Here is a 15,136-nt window from a genome sequence, read left to right as displayed (position 1 = left end):
ATGAAAATGAGGTAACTTTAGAGATTCTTAAACACCATGTTACACATTTAAATCATTGACATATGGTAGGGCTCCAATTTACAAAATAAAGAGTCAAAATTGGCCGCGGTACACCTGTGCTTCTGAGGGTCCTATCTCAAGTAACAGTTCCACTAAGTGGCTCGCAGTGTTAGAGTAGATTATTGAAATTAAGATATGCAGCATAACGAGTGAGAGCCTGAGATCCACGAAGGGTTTTAGGGAGGGGGAATATTGGCAGAGAGAGAGCAAGCAACTTCAGGTGACTCAACCCTATATCGGCTAATTAGAGACCGTGGGGAAGCTACAAGCCTATTTCTCATAATTCTCAGTCAGAAACAGGATAAAGTAGCTTGTGTTACCTAACCCTTATTGAATTATTCTCAAATAAATACATGGCAGGTTCACCTGGAGAACAAGAAGGTTTTAGGAGGAACATTTTTTGGTGGTTTAAAAGCAGATAATAAAAATTCAAAACAGTGATATAGTATACATACCATTCAACAGAAGTAAATGCTTAATGTCGGGTGTGGGAAAAATTGACAATTTTTTTCAAATATTTGTGTCATTGTTGATATATAATTCATAATTGATTCTTCATATCTAACTTCTTCTGAGATCCTGTCTTTTAACAGTGAAAAAAAAAAGAGAAAAATATCAGTGATTTTAGCATAGAATAATTAAAAAAAGGTTTCACTTATTAGACATTTGTAACTGCTGTAATCCTGTTAAAGAAAGTTTAGTATGTTTTATAATTTTATGTACAAGCACAACTTTGGTTGATTAATAATAACTATAACGTGTGTTGCAACTAATTACCACCACACATACTTATCTAGTTATATAGATTCATATAAGATGAAAACACATGTTAAGTCAGTTTTATCTTGCGTCTGGATACATGAGGGCTTTTTTTAGCCATACCCTTTTTTACATTCCTTCCTTCCATAATAAATAAGATTCCACAGGAAGAACCGCTCGTTTACTGTTTCAATTTTCTAAAGAGATTTTGACAGTTCTGATATGGTTGGCCCTATATTCAACACCCCCTTCCATCGCTAATGGATCTAGTTTCTAAACTTATGGATTTTGAGATGGAGTGGCTGGGTGTTTGGAGTGTGTATAGAGAACACTGGTAACTGTGTGAGAGTCTACAGATATTGTGTGTTATCAGGGGGGAGAGGATTACCAACAGAGACACACCACTATATACCAGTTCTCCTGTAGCCTCAGCCGCTCACATTGTATTGTGATACACCATTATCAACAGATAATGAAGTTGTTTTTTAAGCTTTCAAAAATTCTCAATTACAAGTTGTAAGGTATAAGTGTGCTCTGTGTTATAGAAAAGATTTCTGTGAACTTTTGACCTCAGGATAGCTTGTGTTTCAAATTGCTGAAGGTTTGAAGTATGGTTTGTTAATTTGGGAACAAAAACTGCATGTTCATAAACAGATTGGTTTGATTCATCCAAAAGTATCTCTGTTAGAGCTACACTTATAGTATTGAGACCAGTAATTTAATGTGCAGATAGGTTTTAGATCTCAGGGGAGACAATTCATGATAACAAACATTATTTTTTTCGATGACATTTTGTTTTGCCAAAATGTCATCACAACTTCAGATGAATGAAAGCTTTGTTCTGATAGTCAGAATAGACAATTGTCTTTTATGACAAATAGTTGGAGAATCGGATGAAAGGTTAATGCCTAATTGTTTTGGACACTTCTGAACAGTAGCATACCATCACCATCAAACTGTTCTTTAGAATACAATACTTTTGCTATGTGACCTTATAGTTGTTAAGAACATCCGGCCACAGACTGTGAAATCCTAACTGGGAAGTGAAGATCTTGATTTACGCTACTTAACAAAGGTGGCAAGCAGTGTTATTTCTAAGCCATTCTTATAGAAAAAAATCCACAACAACACCATCTGTTAAACTGAGTCATGGCCGTTAAAAAAACAGTATCTATTTCTGGAGTTTATTTGGAACGTTCCGAGTTGACACCACCATCATTAAGCCATACTTTGATATCGTTATCACATGTTGTACAGAACTTTATTGGATTTTGGGAGGTTCTTCATTCAGAGTATTTTATTTCATCAGCTCATTATCAATTTAAAGTTTCATTTAGTTTTATGTGAACTGAAATAAACCTGTAGAACTTTAATAAGTTTATAGCTTCCCTTCAGCTACTATAGATGTTAAATCTATTTTTGACGATTTATATATGTACATGTTCATTTGATAGGAGAAATATCTATATGATGAAAATTATTTTAACACTATGGAATTTCACCTTAGAATGACTAGTATAAATTAAACATTGTCATATTTCTGTTTTGAAAAAATACCACAAAAATAAAGTTAGACTTGAAATTCCTTAAAGCTATTATGTACAGAATTATCACAGTAATTCAATGTTTTAGTTGAAATAAAGCAGGCCTATATGTGATGACTATGTATATCATATTTTCTAGTGACTGCATGTTGATAGCAATCGGAATCATTTCGCCTGAAATTCTACCGTAATGATTTCCGGTTGACTACTCTGCATGAGTCGACTGAGGTTTCCTAAGAAAGATAAAAACAATTTGGGAGAGTATACTATGTACAAGTTTGTTGAATGTATTTATAAGCACAGACAAAATAGTTATTCTGACTGTTTGTGTTCCATTTCTTGTGTGTAATACACAAATATGATGTCTAGGTTATCTGCCCTTGGTTTGATTAAGAATGTTGAGGTGACCAACTTTAGCTCTAGATATGTGCTCCTGTTATTAAATAATGTATTCTAGAGACAACTAGCAATTCTTAATGTTTATGAACACATTTTCAGTATAAATGCCAAAAACCAATATAAGATTAGGTGTTATTTGTAGAAATATTGGATTAATTTTCAAGAATTTTTATCTATTGATTCAATTTGGTTTCACAATGTAACAAATATGTGAGCAAGGGTTTGAATCTGTAGTAGCAAATGTCTTACACAATTTTAATGAGGGTTGATTTTCATTAATTGAACTTGAATTTATAATGCTGTTCCTGCTAAGATCACCGTTGGTTTCAGTGCGTAGAAGTGACCCAAACAGAATTAAATAAAGCAATTTGTTAGGTGCTACTGGAATGAAAAGACATTTGAGATTCACGGACAATGAGTGATTTTTTTACCCACTATTGGCGGACTTGGATTGAAAGCTATGTATCGCTACCACTAATGGGATTTCTCTTTAAACAGTTGATGGAATTTTGTCTGGCAATATACGAGAAAACGATTTAAATTTACAGTACATTGAGTCAAGGTACAGAATACAATGTAGGCTCCCTCACTTCTAACGTGAACCCAGTAAAATTACAGGTCGAACAGTTTGAAAATCCATTAAATTGTAAAGGAAATGTAAAAAAAAAAAGTTTGTATGCTTTCGGTATTCTTCCCTTTTCTAAAACCTCCTGGACTTAATTCATGTCATCAGGTGATTTTAAACAATCACACTGGCCATTTATTCAGATTTACTCTGTAAGGGCTTTCAGATCGGAGACAAATTTGAAATATTGTTTGAGTCGAGACATTAATATTCTCTACTTTAATAGTTTCAGTCACACAGGGTCTTTTGACTCACATAATGATCTGCAGATTGTGTTTCAAAATTTACTTAAAACACGAGTATGTTTTTGTCTAGGACATAGAAGATGATATGTCTAAGAATTTTGTTTTGTTTATGATGAAATATTTTAACATTATGACCATGAGAAGATTTTCTGGCAATCCTGGCATCATCTTTCAAAAATGTCATTCAACAATATTTGTTTTGGCTCTTTGGCAGTGAAGGTGAAAATCTGATGAGTAAATTCTGTTTACTCACCAAAATACCAGTGTAACTTGTAAGAAATAACGGTTATTCTTCCCTCAATGAAATAACAAGTTGCAACAACATTGGAAATAATTATATTCTCTCTACATGAAATTATGGGTAGTACTCCTCGGACCACGTCTGTCCTGTTTGTTACGTAGATGTAAAATGTACAGGTTTTCATTTTATGGGATTTGATATTGTGTTTTCGCAACTATTTAATTATTTTCACAAATTCTAACTGTCCACAAAAATAAATCACACAAGAAATTAAATTTACAGTACATTTTAGATGATATAAGAGTTTTCTGCTCCTTACAGAAAAAATATCAATGGGTTTTTATTCGCTTATACAATGTGAACAGTTAAAAAAATGGTGAATTATTGACTTATTGGTATTGATAGTAAAACTTCCATAGGTCAAATTTTATCCACCATTAAGAGGGTATTATCAAAGCTTCATTTCATTAATTCCATTTCTTTGATGATTCCGATGATATTGCACACTTTATACAGAATAATAAACAAGGATTTGTTTAGGTTATTAAGTATAGGCAGTGTAGTTTTAACAGTATGGAGATGTGAGCACGTAAGTTTAATGTGATGTGTGATACCAGGGCGACAACCTACTATAAATCTACTGATTTGTTAGGCTCTATATGCCAAGTTTACTGGAAATTAATACAATACACGTGTTGGAAAGGCATGTCTTCACAAACATATAAACAAAATTATGTTTTACGTCACAATTTAAGTCTACTAAAGCCATTCATTAGCTAATGGAGCATGTTATGTAGCTTTGAAGTTTGTTTTAATTGTTCGTAATTGTTCTAAAAAAATCAAAAATATTAAGAAAAAATGCAAATGTTGGTCGTTATTACGGTTATAAGAACCACACCCTTAAAGTATGAGTTTATTGACTCTTTTTTTGTTTTAAAGAATTTTTAGTAAAGTCTGATATGTTATAAAGACCATAAACTTTGCACATCATTTCCGATGATTCTTAATACCTTAAGGGTCCTAGAAGTTGAACCACAACACACATATGACAGACTGCTGATTTAAAATGTACATTTGTTTATTTGTTTGATCAAATTTACATCCTACAAACAGCCAGGGTTATGTAAGGACGGTCTCCCATGTATGCGGTGTTACGTGTATGAAGGGTGCGGTACGTGTTTTAGGAGGCTGCAGTATACTCATTTTGTGTCTTCTTGTATAGTGGAACTCCTACAATGTCTCCAATCAGAAAATATTCTTATTGTTCAAAATGTTGATGAATCCCTTTAACAATGCATTTTTATTTTGTTTCAGATCATTACCAGATTCTATCATCAGGAGGATTACAAATTTCTAATGCATCTAAGTCAGATCAGGGGCAGTATCGTTGTATCGCCATCAATCCTCTAACAAATCGAAATCGAACTGCAGACTACATCATCAACCTCAACGTAAAATCTTCATCAGCAGGTAAGTTTCCTTCTGTATCCACATGTAGGGCTTCCAACTTAATATCATTGCCAGGCACTGCATAACCATAATAAGGTAGTTTTTCTCCAGACACTCCAGTGTTCTTCCATATATAAACATCCCAATCATTGCACCATCCTCAATTAACTTTGGTTGTTAATAGAACAATAAGACAAAAGAGATCTCCCTTTGTGTTCTAGCTTGACCTGTTAATTGTATTCACACTATAGACGGTTACCATGACATACACTAAAAACATTGTTATTATGACACTTGAAAGTTTGACAGAAGAGGATAGACACAAAAAATTGTTGAAAAACAACAAGAACTATAATATTTCTATATTTAGTACTGTATGTTAACAAGTCACCATTTTGGGATACTGAATATCTACTTGTCATCAGTTAACATTGGTCTGGTTCGTTTGTTTATTATTTTTGTAAATTATTAAACTGCACGAATTAAAAAAAGAAAATAAAAATTTGACATGACCTTTACTTGTTTATATACTGGTATTGAACCCATCCCCACGGACACCTAACATAGCTGCTGTTACTATGGTAACAACCTCCTGAGTAGACAAAATGAACATTTGACCTAATAAATTACATATAGGAGTGCATAAAAGGACCACCAATGATGCCAGTCTCTGATAGGCTGAATGTTTTTTATTTATGAAAAATTGGAGGAAAATTTGGAGAGAAAGCTGCGTACTTGTCAGGCAATAATAGGAGTCATGTGATTTATGAATGAAGAATTTTAGTATACAATAATTTACCTTCACTATTTGATACCTGGTTTTAAAGGTAGGGTTATTTTAAAACTCACAGCACTGTTTGAATAGATTGAAATAAAGAAAATAACTTTCAGTGGTAAAAGTTTATGAATAAGTACAGTATGATTTGTCAAAATTAATCCAAGGCCCGTACACTGTAACCAAAAAGTCGACACCTTCAGCCTTCATTAGACTCGCAAGCTAACAATTGGTCAACAAATTATCTGTCATTGGTTCAGAGGTGTAAAAACCACCCCACAACATCCTTAACATGCATAGTCGCTATCTACATTATGAAGTTTTTAAAAATGATGGGTTTTTTTAAAGAAGATGACATCAAAATTTTAATTGAAGTGATATACATGGAATAAATATGTTGCTACATACTTGTCAAAATTTTATTACAATTTTCATGGCTAATGAAACTATTCAGGTTGTAAATATTCGCTATGGTAACAAACTTGCTATTGGTATTTTCATTTTATGACAGCAATATCAATGAAATTAATTTTCCAATTTGTATGAAATCATTAAACATTAATGTCAGTATATATTTCCATAAATGTCACAGGTATATAGGTTTAACTGTTCTATCACAGGAGACTGACTCCGACAGAAAATGTAAAGTTTATACAAAACTTACAAATACTAAGCGTAGTAGGTAGGTAAACCTGTAGTATTGTAAGACTGTTGGATAAGACCTTTTAGGTAAAGCGTGGGTTTTAAATGGTGAGAGGTTTTAGCCTATCTCATCTTCTCATGTAACCTGTTGGTGGGTAATAACAAAGCGTGATACGATTTTGTCGACATATTCTACATTTGCGGCCTTTGTATAGAGAGTTGATAACAACTGTTTAGACTAAGAAAAGGATTTTTGCATTCACATTCGTGTCACCATGTGAAACTGATACAGAGGCTATTGTTGAGTGTATGACCCCCTTCTCTTAGACATCTCTCCGTAAACACGATACAAAAAAAAAAATACAGGTAGGGGAAAAAAACAGCAGTAGGACATATCGGGATATTTATCCTGACACGGCCATACAATACACTAGCTAGGTACCTGTCTACACGACATCAGTATATATTACTTATATAAGTACTCAGGTATGACGTTGACTTTACAAAATCTTAAAATTCAATACACAATAGGACGATTTGGGAATTGTCTGTTGTTTGTATCTCATTTAATTTGAATAAAAGGATATGATGTTATTACATTAGTTCAGCATGTATTCAGAGTTGTAAAGCATTGAAGTTACAATTAAATCTGAATTGTTGAGTTTAATTCGGTTTGTAGGTGTGATTCCTATTATCGGTTATGACATGTTCCAAGTATTGTTACTTGACCCTTCCAATCACCCATAACTGGATCAGAAAAATAATTCTGCAATTCATGATCATCAGGAAATCATATTCGAACATAATGAATTAATCAATAGAAATTTGAACATATTAAGGTAGTTATTTTTAAATATTTATAAAATGGAGTTTGAATACTGTACAGTTCATTCAACATTCATAGCTTGAAGAAGATGATGCTAATCATGTTAGATTTTGGTATTAACAAACTCATATCTAGTTATATTAAAGTCTTGTAAAGTTTCATGTCTGCTACTAGGTCCATATTACTTGATAAGACCTTGTCTTTTAAGTCTGAAAATAACTGAAGTAACCAATGTCTGAAAATAAGACTTTGTTTGCCTGATTCACAATTTTTCACTCGATGATATTGTGACTCTAAGGGAGATAAATATATACCTGTCATATTTTGTCAGGTGCTATACCACAAATCTGTCACAGAATTTGTCAAATTTTAGCTGAAGTAGATTTTATTTTTTATCAAAATTGCAATCAAAATTTATAAGCTCTGAAATGAAAAGTGTTGAAGTATTTATGAAACGATCCAGTTGTGTTGCTTGACATAAATAAGGTGGTTGTTGTAAGAGATATAATAGCTACTGGTTGTAAATCTAGCCCTCGTCTAAATGCATGTGTCATATTTTAAATCAACACAGTAGCTAGTATTAATTACTGAGACATTTTTTTCATCAAAGCTCCACATATTTTAAGCTGACTGGAAGAATTACAACCTTATTAAATTCTATAAAAAAAAATTTACCTGAACATTGGACAAATAACATGCATTATAGTGACCTGGTAATCATTGATGTATTACGTTACATAATTTCTAATGAAAATAAATCTGTTTTCTGTCGACTGCGAAGTATATACAGGGAGTTTAATTTCAAGCTCAGCACAGGTGCAAACAATTATATTGCGTGTTTCTACCGATCACAGCCTAGGGTTCCAACAAGCTGCTATTATTTGGTCGGCCAGTAAAATAAATATACTGTGTATTAAAATAATTTTGACAGGTTATGATATCAGCTGATATGCTTGATCTTGCCACTTTTCCTTTGGAAAGCTTGTTTGAAATTTATTTTCTAGACAAAGTAAAAACAAACTGTAAAAGATTTCTCAGCTTAGGTGTCGCTGTGAAACTTACGTTACTAACATTTGACTTTTCTACTAATGCTTCATGGACTGTGTAAAAATACCTTTGAAAATTTATTTTTTAAAATGTACGTTTTGATAGGTTATGATCCCTTTGTAGGGATACAAGTGTTGATGCCAGGCCATGAAAAAAAGACTTAATATATCAATGGATGAATGAGCTGTTAAAGCAAATCTGGCTCATTTCATAATAATATGCAAGTTACTTAGCCTTTCTAAACTTTTAACTAGTCAGAAAAAACACATTTCGATACCATGTTATTCTAATGAAATAAAAAAAAAAAATTACAAAATAATTTTATTTCTTTTATTTAAAATACATGTATAATTTATATAATTATTTCTTTTAAGTCTAAAGTTTTATTTTTCATGCGAAAATACAATGAAAGTAACATGTAAATATACAAATTAACTTCCTTTTAGTTTAATGTTGTATAACAACTCCTGAAGAATATGTGAAGGAATTTCTTGCCAATTATAAAAATCCATTTATGAAATGTCTGAACGCTATGACTCTGTATGGCGCTGGTTGGCACTGTTAAAAAATATATATAAATAATTATAAATAGTGGTTTATAAAAAAAGCGGGTAGTATTTTGGGCTCCAGTGAGGTCGTTACAGCCACACAGGTACACAACACCAGTCTTTGTTCTGTATTCTCTCAGGCCCTGTCTGATTTATGGGTAAAAAGCAGGCTTCGGAGGAGTTAACTACTTTTGGGGGCTCCACAAAGGAAATAGGATGAGCAGATTTACAGAAAGAATAATATTTGTTCTACATCACATTAAAAAGTGTAGAAAAAAAATAACTACAGTGCATATGATAGTACGAAAAATATTTGATGAAGTTTTATTGCATTTCATTGAGGCAAAATACATGCATTCAATTTGTTTTTAGAATTTTAAATATGAATACAGTTAATTGATAATTGTTTTTGAAGACATTGAGTACAATGTATTTACTGAATTATTAATTGATTGATAAAATATTTGACAATTAAAAGATAATTGATTTATTATGCAGTAAAAAAGTTGTTTGACAAAATAATTTTCTTGATCAAATTTCACTTTTTAAAAGAAAAAATCAACAATGCTTAATCAGTTTAGAGAAAACAAGTATCAACAAAGAAAGAAACAAGGGAGACAATCAAGGGTAGAAAGATAGGATGCTCCGTTAAGTCACAAAAATCAAAAGAACTAGATTGTTATAGACACTGAATTACAGATGCTTCTCAGGGAAGCATATTATTGCCATAAAATTATTCAGTGTTTGATGGCTATACTGTTAAGTCAAATTTTGAAAATATACATTTCAAATATTATATGAATTCTGACAATAATATTTTGAACTATAAATATCATATGAAACGTTTTCATAAGCCCGATTTAAAAATGTGTGGTATCTTGAGATGAAACCTGACTTGAATTTGAACCAGCGTGTTATTATGATTTATTGTTTTTTTGTGATAATTGCCTATCGTGGGGACCATTTCAGGTCACATACACTTACCATAGATTTACATTAACTTCACGTTTGCACAGCAAATGTAAGAAAAATGTTAATTAAATGGCTCCCGGAATTGTTAATGTTGGGAGAAAAATGTTGTAAAGGTTTAATATACTTGTAGGGTAGTGATTTGGTGTTAGGCTAAGCAGATAAAGACCTTGGACGGATCGGTGGGACATGAATTCTGATGTATATGTTATATGTTTTAATAACTAGCATGGTAATGTGACAATGCTCTCCCAATTCACAGCTGCAGGTGGCCTGAAAGTTGACCTTATGATACCGTAAAAATGTTCCATAGAATTTCAATCTTTAAATAACACTTTTGGTTACAATTTTAATTCATGAAAGACACTCTGCATGTTTTATGTGTATGGTATGTTTTATGTGTATGGTAAAGACACGTGTACGAATACGATCAATTTAGAGCTGTCTCCCTTTTATTTAAGGCTTATGAAAAATTCACTTAAAAATTTGTATTTTAAGACCCACTGAGTAAAAAATGTATATAAAATATCATATTTAAAAAAAATATATATATTCATGAATATCCAAAAGTTATTCAAACTAAATCAGTGATAAATATTTTTTTTAATTTTATTTCAAAATTTTCATATCGCATTTGTTAGAAAACTTTTAATTATTGATTACTGCAACATTAAAAAAAAAATTTGGAAAATAAATATGAAAAGACAAAAAAAAAGATATGACTACTATTTTGCGGGGAAAAAATGAGAGTAAAAAATGAACCCCATGACTTGCTAATTTTTGTTTACAAAAGTATAACAAGAATTTCAATTGAAAGACCTGTTTGAAAATCAAAACATTGTATCATTAAATTACAATGCACTGCCAGACTAAATCATAAAATGGAAAAATCATAAAAACTGAACTCTGCGACAGGCCCTAATATTTGTTTTGTTAAGTGTTTTGAATCTGTTATTTTGTTTTGGATGAGGAGGTATGTAATTTATAATGGTATGGTCCAGTGTATGGTACCTTGTCATCTGGTGAAGCGTGGTCATACATTAACCCACTTAATAAGCATGTTTACACCAAAATTACTTTGTCCCAAAATACCTGTATTTTATGTATTGAAATTTTAATTGCTTGCTAGCATACAACACTTTGTAGGGTTTCATATTGATAATATGAGAAAACGTCAATAGGAAATATAATGGCAAACATATTTTACTGGAGTTATAAACACAAACCAATTATAAAACGGAGAAATGATAATTAAAATTAACTAGTATGTAGAAAAGTATTATGATTAAAATGCTTAATAGTATTTAAGTTTTTATTTAAAGTAACTGCTTTGAATATTGATTCTAGGTTAGCTGTTATGTAACGTTGGTTGAGGGTCGGTTGATCCGTAGGTGCTGAGTGCTAGTTTAATGACCCGAGGGCAGTTCCTCAGTCAGGATCCAAACTGCACCAAGTCGGATGTGGGTGAATACCTTTATAAATTACCATGGTGTTATAAAAATGGTAGTTGGCCTTCCTGTTTTTATTTATAATCGGGGTTTGTAAAGTGAGGGATGTTGTTTCACTATCCCTTGTGTTTCAGGCTGCAAAGGAAACACTTATTAGCAGTGCTCTTCTTAAGATGCTCTTCGTTTATGATGTCCTAAAATTTCGTCTTGCTTCAGTGCAAGCATTTCTTTGAAGCAGACTCGACTGCAGTGTATCACTTGTTCAGCTCAAACATCTACAAGACCCCTAGAATGATTTGAGAAGGTTTAACACCCAAAACAAGATCAGCATTCTGCTTTATCTAAAAAGATGAATGAAAGAGGTGGAAATGTATTTAAACATGTTTAAGACATGAAATGTTTGATAGTTCAAAGTGCAGCAAGTAAGATTTCTTTATTTATTCATCCAGTTTTACACATCAATCAAACACTTGAGCAGCAGATTGTGCAAAAAATCTCAGATGTGTTGACATCTGCTGGCCAAATTTTCAAGGCTTTTCCAAACAATCCTTTTTTGATGAGGACATTTCATACAATGCACTTGTGGAACCCCTGTTCATCGGTGTGTCATTAGAGAATCACATTAATAAACAACCAATACTGTATTTGGTTGAAGATCAATTGATCTGTGTTTGATGTGAAAGTTTTCAAATCCTCTCTTTCTACTGTGCTAGTTTGAACTTCTGACTCTACAGGCCTATTTGGACTTTTTGGAAGACTTTCAGACAGACAATCCCCTCAAACTTCCAGAGCCTTAGAGATTGTATGACAAAGCCTTGAAACAAATTGATTTCCTGAAACAGAGATATCCAAACTAATGCATCATAGCAGAGAATGGGTTATTGGAGAAAGATAAGGACATTTTATTGTTATGTTTCACAAGCATTCATCATCCATGGGTACTAACTATTTAGAGCATGTTGTCAATTTTCAATAAGATTTTAAGCATTGCTCACCAGGATACATTTTGTTTTTGCTATTTATTTCAAATGAGATGTAATTGAAATAGAAAATGACAGATTCAGAACCAGTTTGTTGTTCATTTTACACAAAAGAATTAATTATTTCATTGATATGAGTTTGCTTCTTTTGTTTTGAAATATTATGAACAATTTAATTACATCCCTCAATTTAGAGTTATGTGCTTACGATAAAAGATTCAATACAAATATAATAAACTGTAACAAACAGTTCCAATATGTAAATCAACACGTTACAAATGTTTGATTGTAGATAATCCATTTACCAAGTACAAAAAAGAAAGGTAGAGCTAAAATACTTATAATGTCAAAACACAGCTTATATCTTCCTTCAGAGTCTTACATTGAATGAGCAATATGTGGTTTGGTTTAGGAACCAATCCAATTTCTTGCTCTTAATGCCACATGCAAATTAAATTCAGATTGAATCTGTGAAATGCACGGAATAAATAAGATATTTATGTTTGGAAACCACAATGAAAAGTCTGATGACTAGTGGGATTGTTGTATTTCTGGGTACACATGACCAGGGCTGTTCCCATACTTAAGTTTGTCAGAGGATTTGAACTTTCTTTAGCCACTTGAGTCGGTGATAAATCTACTTGTTAAAAGATCCAGCAGAAAATGAAGATTAATATCACCACATACATCACAAATTATTGCAACAAGTCAAAACCGATTGAGACTGGCCTACACTTAGACATTTTGACAAATGTGGAACATAATGTTTCTGAACTGGATTTCATGCCAAGGAAATAGTGTCGGGTGAATGTCTGCCAATCATTAATCTCAAACCTAGCAACCTTTCATCTGTGGTCAGTCTAACATAGAATCCCCGGGTAGCTATTGAGTGACCGGTGAGCTGACCATCAGTTCGACCAATCAGAATGGAAAATAAGCGATTACCTTCGCTCTCATATTTCATTACGGAGATAAAGGGCCAGTAGTCTATTGACCATGATTGATAGGGGCCAGATCCCTATCAGGTCCAGAGGTCATGAAGGTCACATTATTTATAGTATCACAGGATGATATGTCCGTACAGGTGTTAATTTTACAGGTACAGGGGTTAAAATAACCAAAAACGATAATCTGTTACCTTCAAACTATGACAAGATGTGCACGAGAAGAATAGGGTAGTTATTGTTGGTGACATATTTGATAGAGCACAACAGGAATGAGTTGGGGATCAACCATTTTATAACAAGGGGGAGCAGTGGCTGTCTATATTTGTAAAATCATGGGACATTAGTCAAGGTCATCAAACCGAACCATTAAATTACAAAATAATCAGTGTACCTATATACTCTGTGACCTCAGACATTAATACCCTCAAACTGTAGTGTTAGTATAACCCAATCATTAAATAGTTCTCAACGCATGTTAGAAGTAAACATGTAAATAACTGATATTGTGACTGATCTCAATACAATTAACCATGAAAAGTCATATCATTAAGTGGTGTGCAAATGATTGGCAGTAAATTGATTCATTTATACCTGACCAATCAGCATGGGCCTTTTAAAAAGCATGATGATTGGTGATAGAGTCTGTTGAAAGATTGATGTTGATTGGCTGAAAGAGTAGTGGAGCCACATGGGGTAGTCTCCCTTTAGCTGAAGATAAGTTGAGATAAATGACAATTTGGATTGCACTGTAGATAGATGGACCATTAATCAACCACAAGTCTACTTGACCTTTGAACTTTATCTAATAAATGATGTATTTACGGTATGTGTGTGTTGATGTGTAATTGGAATGCATGTTCAGAATAGCTTAATGTGTTTTGTTTTCCTCAAGAAAATAAAATCTTGCATCCTTGTGATTATTTTGTATGTTAAATTACACTAATAAATCACCATTGCTTAGCAATACCTGAAGAAGGAAATCTTGTAATCTCAGTATTTTGTATTTTGAGAAAGCCTCTTTATTTGGTACAAAGTACCTTCTGACACAGCCCCTGAGTCTGTGTATTCCATATTAAGTGTAATAGAGATCCATGTTATCACTAGGGTTCAGCTGATCCTGATAACATGCCCTTATTAAAACAGACTTCTAAAAAAGTTCTCCCCTATATGCCTTATCACAATCAACACACTGCTTTAGTTTGGGGGGCAAGAAAGGTTAAAGGTCAGGCCATTAAGACAACTAAAGGTGATATATTTTCTTTATACAGAGAAAAGAAATTTGTTTGAACAGAAGGAAAAGTACTGTATCTCTAACCCTACATATCAAGTTTCTTACTAAGATTCCTCAGTTCTCTTGTAACACTTTCATGATAGATTGAGGGAGGAAGGAAGGGGGTATGGGGGATAATGCCCTGATTTAATTTGCACTTTTCTGTCTATCACAAAATTACCGACATCTCTTCACATCAGGCATTGTAATGTGTTGTCTGGCTGATAATTAAGGGTGTATGCTACCTTACTATGACACGGAGACTGAAATATATAGACTTAAGGATGTATGCTACCTTACTATGACACGGAGACTGAAATATATAGACTTAAGGATGTATGCTACCTTACTATGACACGGAG

General features: G+C 32.7%; 1 protein-coding gene across 5 annotated transcripts in view; it reads left to right on the top strand.

The window, feature by feature from the left end:
• Positions 1–15,136, top strand: part of LOC138317515 (brother of CDO-like) — a 201,007-nt gene that overhangs the window by 175,917 nt on the left and 9,954 nt on the right. For all 5 annotated transcript variants that reach the window (XM_069259246.1, XM_069259244.1, XM_069259245.1 and 2 more), the window contains one exon: positions 5,188–5,343. In XM_069259246.1, coding sequence (XP_069115347.1) covers positions 5,188–5,343 — 156 coding nt within the window. The remainder of the gene's footprint in view (positions 1–5,187; positions 5,344–15,136) is intronic.

This window comes from Argopecten irradians, chromosome 3 (assembly GCF_041381155.1).
Source record: "Argopecten irradians isolate NY chromosome 3, Ai_NY, whole genome shotgun sequence".
In the NCBI taxonomy this organism is placed as follows: Eukaryota; Metazoa; Mollusca; class Bivalvia; order Pectinida; family Pectinidae; genus Argopecten; species Argopecten irradians.
This window is presented reverse-complemented; position numbering and strand designations above follow the sequence as displayed.